The 7,922-nt window shown below is 40.3% G+C and overlaps 1 protein-coding gene across 1 annotated transcript; it reads left to right on the forward strand.

Moving 5' to 3' along the window:
- The first annotated feature begins 1,884 nt into the window (after nucleotides 1–1,884).
- Nucleotides 1,885–5,069, forward strand: bglapl (bone gamma-carboxyglutamate (gla) protein, like). Its single transcript, XM_083765118.1, has 4 exons — nucleotides 1,885–2,043; nucleotides 2,165–2,467; nucleotides 3,140–3,242; nucleotides 3,923–5,069. Exons 1-4 carry the CDS (start codon nucleotides 1,980–1,982, stop codon nucleotides 4,023–4,025), a joined length of 573 nt encoding a protein of 190 aa, XP_083621244.1. The 5' UTR covers nucleotides 1,885–1,979; the 3' UTR covers nucleotides 4,026–5,069.
- Nucleotides 5,070–7,922: the final 2,853 nt, after the last annotated feature.

A 7,922-nucleotide genomic window follows, 5' to 3' on the forward strand; every position in this document is an offset into this window, starting at 1 on the left:
CTGTTCTCACTACAAACATCATAATTTAGATTTTTCATTGTATCTATTCATGACATTTACTTAAAGGTTTTATGACATTCATTTTCATTTCTTTTTCTTTTTCTTTTTTCTTTTAGGTTTTATGACCTCAATTACACCCAAAAAACCTGAACTTTGAACATTCAGTGGATTTTCTGTGGTCTGAAGTTTTCTTTGGGGTTTTTGGGGCCTTTTGAGCTACAATGAAAACAGGTAACACAGTGAAACAGTGACATCTGCTGGCAAATCCCATTGACATATACTGTATGGGATTTGCAGTAAGCAAATCAGAGCACCTGTTTGAGCCAGAAAACCCCAGATCACAGAAAATCTACTGAATGTTAAAAGTTCATGTTTTTTGGGTGCAATTGAGATTAGAAAACCTAAAAAAAACAAGAACAATTCCAAAACCTTTTTTTTAATGTCACAATCCCTTTAAATAAATCATTACATTTGTTTTTAATTTTAATTCATGACTTGTTTTGCTTTTTTCCAGGGTCAGGTGGGGTGAGGATCAGAGGGGTCGCAGCCATGGAGAACATTATGTCAACATCAGGCTGTATTGCACATACATTCTAGTTTATTAGACAGACACAGAGAAATATATATGAACAGCGGATATATGACGTCCCTAGCCGATATGAAAACAAACAGCATGCATCTCATATAATTTTGCACAGTCAGTCTCTCTGATACAGTATTGGACGGTCATCATATGTGGATATCAATGCTTATGCAGATGAGTGTTTCGCCACTGAGTCAATCATAATAGTGATCAGATGAGATGAGATGTACTTTATTATCCCCGCAGGGAAATTGATACGTTACAGCAGCATAATGTAAAATCTAAAAATAAACAACAGACAGACTGAAAAACACAACAAGACCAAAGACACAGGACCAAGCATTGGGGGGGAAAGTTCTTATGTGTGTATAGTCTGATGGTGGTTGGCAGAAAGGAGAGTCTATTCCGCTCTGTGTTCATTCTCGGAGGGAAGGTGAGCCTACGACTATGGTGCTCACTCTGTCCTGTAAGTCACCATAGAGTGGATGGGAGTGTTGTGGACTCAGGACAAAAAGGAGGGGACCAAATATAGCCCCTGGGGGGACCCGGTCAATCAAATCTATAGGGTGGTAAAGTATTTAGCAAGAATACCGAAAGTTTGATGTTCTTCTGACCCCTGTTAAAGTGGTACACGTTGTGTATTTGTTCACAACAAAAAATACATTTAAAGTTTGATTGATTTAGCCTGAGAATAGTGTTGACATAAAAATGGTGGGATTCATATTTAGAATGTCTTGAGAAATGCCACATTATGCCCAGTGCTAAACCAGATGGACATAAATACTGGCTCGTTTTCCATGACATCTCTGGATGTTTTATTCTCCAACTGACTGACAGATACGTGCCTGCATGCTAACCCACTTTTTCAGTACGTGTACCTACTGTTTACATGCACACGCGCGTGCGCATGTGCGTGTGTGTGAGCGTGCGCGTGCGTGTGGTTGCGTGTATGTGCATATGATTCCCACCCCATGCAAAACGTTTACATGTGGATGCTATCTTTAGTCTCACATCCCCATTTGTTGTTATTTTTATAGTCTACAATGCACACGCATGCTACACACGTGTAGTTCGAAAAGGCTCCCGAATACTTGTGGCCGTGTAAGTTTATGTGTGGGTGAAGGAGAGTTTTTGGACTCCCGTGCCAGGGATGTGTGGGTGTTCATGTGAGTGATCCTGGCGAGTGCGCGGCGGAAGCACTGACATCGGATCTTCTGGCCAATAGCATGGTCACCACTGTGTGGGGGTCAGGGGTGGAGGGGGGGGGGGGGGGAGGAGGCAGACTGTAGTATATATTGACCCAGAATGAACAGAACAGAACAGAAGAATCCATCCAAAGCAAAGAGAAGACCAAACAACCAAGTGTGCTACAAGACTCTGACTCTGCGGGAACATCATGAAGACTCTGACTCTCCTCGCTCTCTGCTGCACTGTGCTGTCAGTGTGCTGGTCCATGGGAGGTAAGAACAGCATCCTCATCCTCAGTGATGAACTCTTCTATATACAGCATGATGCAGAGGTTCATTTTCCATGTTGTTTAGAGTTATATAGATCCATCAATGATCCCCCCTTTCTCCTCAGTGCCAGTGGTAGTGGAAGTGGAACCCGAGGTTATCGTGGACCCCTCTGCTGACTTCGCCGCCGATCCCGGCGCTGCTGATGCGGGAGCCGCTGACACCTCGTCTGCTTCAGACTCGTCTTCATCATCGTCTTCATCATCTTCAGAGTCAGACTCCGCGGCTTCGTCTTCATCTTCTTCAGAGTCCAACTCGGCTTCATCGTCTGCATCCGACTCATCTGCATCCGATTCCGCCTCATCCTCCTCTTCTTCCTCCTCCTCCTCCTCCTCCTCCTCCTCCTCATCAGAGTCAGTCAGTGCTGAAGGTAGGCCAGTGTTGTCTTTGTTGATGTCCTTTCCTTTTTATCTCTGGTCGACTCGTAATCTTTGCACTTTCTGCATGAGTTTGTTCAGGAGAGTGACAGAGGGCCCAGGCGGTGGCGTAACCGTCTGGGCACCCGACTGGTAATCCAGTCGCAGTGTGCCGCGGGTTCGACTCCCGAGCCCGACACGGCCTTTAATGCATGTCTTCCCCCATCTCTCTCCCGTTTCCTGTCAGCCTACTGTCTGTCCCTTAAAAAAAAACAATAAAAGGCGTAAGCCGCAAAAAGAAATATCTTAAAAAAAAGGAGAGTGACAGAGAGATGACATATGGATTTTAATATATTATACTTTTAAGTAGTAGTTTTTTCTCTTAAAAGTAGGCATTTAAAAAAGTTTTTATAGCATTTGTGTATTGTGATTTCTTGTTTCTTGTTGTCTTTAACCATCCCACAAAAGTAGTTTCCGAAAGGAAAAATAAAGTAGGCCTACTTGTTGAAGTTGAAGTTGACATGTAGCCACTGGGCAGTGCAACACTTTGTGAGCTCAGGTTATATTGAGGATATTAACTGGTTTCCCAGATAAATCTTAAGTGCAACTGAGTCGATGTTGGACAATTGTATAAAGTATGGGATTATGAGTTTTTAAAAAGTTGACTGTTGAATGTGCTTCTGCAGCTGCAGCTGCCGGGGTGATTATGAAGAGAGATGTGGCTGCTGTTCTTCTGAGGAGGAGAAGGGCTGCTCCAGGAGGAGTTCTCACTCTTCTCCAAATGGAAAGGTATTATTTTATATAAATATTGTTCATTGGTTCATCAAATTTTCAATGTCTAATTCTATGAAATCCAAATTATTCAATATCGTTCTTTGGAACCACCAGAAAAAAAAAATCAGTGAATCTGAAACTTGTTAAACTCACAGACCCACACAATTCTGAGAGTGTACATTTGTACACTCTCGGAATTGTGTGAAAAAGAATTGTGTCAGAATTGTGTCTGAAAAGTTATAGACCTGTAAATGTTAATTTGGTCCTTAACTATTGATCATTTAGCTGGGGACCCCCTGTAGGACCCCTGGGGATCCACGTGGACCCTACTTTGAGAACCAGTCCTCATTGAACAACAACATCTTAATGCTGACAGCACAGGCTCTACAGCTGCTAAGCATTTGGCAACCATGCAGCTGCATGTTGCTGGTTTTTATATGGCAATTATTCAAGTACAGTATGGCTTGGATCAAAATAGACTTCCTGCTTCCGGGCATATGTGGTATTACAGTTAAGGAAATTGAAATGACTATTGAGGCCATGCTATGTTTTTACTCTGCATTTACTGGTGTGAATACAAAACACCAAAGGACTAAAATTATCTTAATGTAGATAATAAGTATGGGTTGTTAAGCCATCTGTGTGCACTGCAGGATACATTGGCAATTTCTGACATTTGGTTCTCTTCCTTCCAGCCTGAGGGAGGTGTGTGAGCTTCACGACGGCTGTGACGAGTTGGCCGAGACAGAGGGCATCGTGAAGGCGTACACAGCATACTACGGACCTCCCCCCTTCTAGAACCTATACAGACTACACTCCGTTATCCACAAATATAGAACTGCTATAACTGAGAGAATACCCTCCATCATACTGCCATCGTGTAGCGACGTGCACAGAGAATGGCACAACAACCACCACTCCCCCTGCCCTGAGTTTAGAGAAGGAGCAGAAAGCCAAAAGTGGGTTCAGCCCACACTGTGATCCTATAGAAAGAATCTGAAATGTTGAGGGTTTAAGTATAGGAGCTCTCTAAATGAGGAGAATGAGGCACATGCACATGAGGGCCTGTGATCTGAATCATACAGCCTATAGTAAAGAGTAAATTATTCTACACAATGAATGGTGCTAAAACTGCAAGTGTATTGTATTATTATGCGTTTTATAAAATAATTTAGTACTGGTGGTAGTAGTGGTAGTATATTGCTGGTTTTAGTAGTAGTAGTAGTAGTAGTAGGCCTAGTAGTAGTAGTAGTGTAAAATATAATTCAATTTGAATTTGAAAATAAATTAGTTTGTATTCAAATTGAAACTGGCATCATTAATGGCTGATTTATATTAAATTATTTTGAGGGGATTATTACCTATAATAATATGTATATAATAGTAAAACCAAATTATTTATATATATATATATATATATATATATATATATATATATATATATATTTGGCCGTCAATGAGACTGAATCAAAGACAAATTAAGGCCATTATATCAATACACACATTAATGTACATAGGGCCAGCATTTGGTGTCACTTGCCATATTTCACCACTAGATGGTACAGTTTCTCAATTCTTTAATTTGGTTGAATACAGGCTAATTTAGGAATATTTTTTGCCCTGTGGGATCAAAGCAGAGTTTGAATAGGCAACAATGTGTGTGGATTAATGCAGTTATTGGCTAAATGCCTAAATTGTAAATAGAAATTATAGTTATTAACAGTCCACAACACTGTTATTTACCTCAAGGATAACTTTTGAGTGAAACAGATGTTAGATATTATTTTTGCCTTTTGGATATATATAGTTTGAATAAAACAAAATAAAATCCATATACCTGTTTATGAGCATTTTTCTTTTCTCAAAGGGGGGTTTAAGGGGTTGAAGGTCTTAGATTATAATATATTATCTTTGCCGATTCATATATGTATCTATTGCTGCTGTAAACATTTCAACTGAAACATGACACGTTTAAAATCAGAGATTAATTATATTTCAGCCTATTGTAATTACTGTAGGTCTATACCTGTGTACTGTAGGTGATTCCCAAAGGGTGGTCCAGGGACCCCAGGGGTCTTTAAGGGGTAGTCCAGGGAGCATCCGAGTCCCTGGCAAAATGAGGAACAGTTTAAACAATGAAGCAATACAGTATGTTCTATTACGCTTATTCAATAAATAGCCCATATCTCCACACTCACAACGTGTCACAGTTGAGAGCTTGTATAGATATTGGCACAAGATATTTTCAAATGGGGGGTCTACGGCCAGAAACATATCAATTTGTGGGTCCTTGACATGAAAGTGTCTGAGAAACTGCTTTACTGTAGTCTATTATTCACATAATTAACAGCAGGTGTGTCATGTTATTAGGCTTTATGCTGACTGCTGAAGCTATATAGATCAACCTACCATGACACACCCTGCCATTATGCAGCCTATATAATATTATAGATATGCTCTTGCTCTACAATACTTTATCATTAATAGAATATGCCAGAAATACCCTTACTGTTAATATTTTGAGAACCGGAAGGGAGATAAGGTCCATCATAAAGATATGGTGTCACCCAGAACAGGGATGGCTTAGTAGGCTGGGGTAACTATCACTATAGAATGTTATAATGTACATAATCTGGCATAGTTCTGTCTCTCTAATAATTCATAAGGGCTTGCCTGTCATCAGTGTTTTTTTTTTTTCATTAGGTCTTTTAACAGGGACACACCCATGCGTACTGCACACAACACCTCATCAACTTGAACTCAAGGAAAGCCATTTAGGCGTTCACACACAACCCAGTTTTTAATTTATAGTGTCTTGAGCTCGTTAGCCAACCTAGTTCATCTGGTCCTCCAGGTGATGCACTCAGGGAGAGAGGCAGAGAGAGAGAGGACAGAGAATTAGGTGACAACTGGGAGGGAATAATTATGTCCAGGGGTCATCAATATGTCCCTACATTTGTCCATGGCAATACGGTACTAAGATTTTGTTTTTAGATTACATCATCATGTTTTGATCATATCAAAAAGTGTTGTACTTTGACGATTTTTTGATTCTTTCTAACTATTTCATCGGCCCAAAACTTTGTGTTTATTGTCATGATTTGTCACAACAGGAGTTGGCTTTGTCCGAGGCATAAAAGGTCTTTTAATACATACACGCACACGCGCGCGCGCGTACACACACACACACACACACACACACACACACACTTATATTTTTGTTTTACTGTTTCTATAAATTTGCATGAAAAGTCTGCATGATTCTTATCCTTACACGGTACACCACTTGACTGTCACCGTGTCACCACTGTCACCACTTGACTGTCACAGTTGGCCATGTGGACAGTCTCGTGGTGGTTGTGACATCATGGGCATTTGGAAAGATATTGACATACTGATATTGATCACTTGTCTCATGTTCTTTACACATGGCTTTATGTCATGTGACTGTATATTGAGTAAATAATACCAGTGGTGGAAAGGAACTAAATACATTTACTTAAGCACAATTCTGAGGTATTTGTACTTGAGTAATTCCAATTTCCAATACTTTCACTTCTACTCCACTACATCTCTGATCTGAACATTGCACTTTACTCCATTAAAATGATCAGAAAGCTTTAGTTATTGGCCATGGAGCCTGTCTTGAGTGTACAGGGTTTGATGAGGTCAGATCAACATAATTGGAATGTCAGAACAGGTCAGTCCATATATAGAGATCTAAGGGTGGTAGCGGGGGAAGTGTCTTGAGTGTACAGGGTTTGATGAGGGCCCAGGTAGGGCCGGGCCTTCATTTACGGGCCTGTTGAGAACTCTAGTTTGGAGCAGGCCCATCTAGAGTTTAAATGGATAGGTATCAGTCAAAAGGGAGACATCCAAGAGGAAGGGTGGATGGGGAAGGATCAACATATGGACCATACTGTATATGGTCATGCCTGGGGTGACCAACCAAACAACTGACTGACTGACTGACAGGAAATGCACGGAAACTTGAAATGGGACATTTCCGCACTTTTACTTTTGGTACTTTAAGTACATTTTGATGCAAATACCTTTGTAATTTACACCGGACTTTCACTCAACAGAGTATTTCTATATTTCAGTATTGATACTAAACTTTGAGTACTTTCTTTTCCACCACTATTGTTATGTCATGTGACTGTATATATTAGGTCAATAATGCAGCATCACAATGGAAGCTTTTACATCAGGCTTCATTGCAGTTGCATGTTCCCAACGTGGGGTCTGGCCCCCCCCGAAAGATCCAAGCGGGGAACGAGACTTGGTCGGTTTGGAGGTTGTGCAAAACATTTTTATAACAAGGCATGTCATTAATAATATGTTGACAACAATATAAAACAAACTCAACACATTGAATGACAATTTGTGTAATCACTCTTTTATTAACACTAGTTATAATAATTATATACATGTAATGAAATGCACCGCATTATCCGCATAATGACACTTTCCTAACCAAACCATTTACATTCAAATTGGTGTAAACACAGACACAAAACTGTGTGTGTGTGTGTGTGTGTGTGTGTGTGTGTGTGTGTGTGTGTGTGTGTGTGTGTGTGTGTGTGTGTGTGTGTGTGTGTGCATGTGTGTGCGTGTATATATAATATACTTGTGAGGACTAAATGTTCCCACAGACACTGTATAGTAGAATTTGAGAAATAGACATTGTGAGAA

This window comes from Protomyctophum parallelum (assembly GCF_964188405.1).
Source record: "Protomyctophum parallelum genome assembly, chromosome: 5".
Lineage (NCBI taxonomy): Eukaryota > Metazoa > Chordata > Actinopteri > Myctophiformes > Myctophidae > Protomyctophum > Protomyctophum parallelum.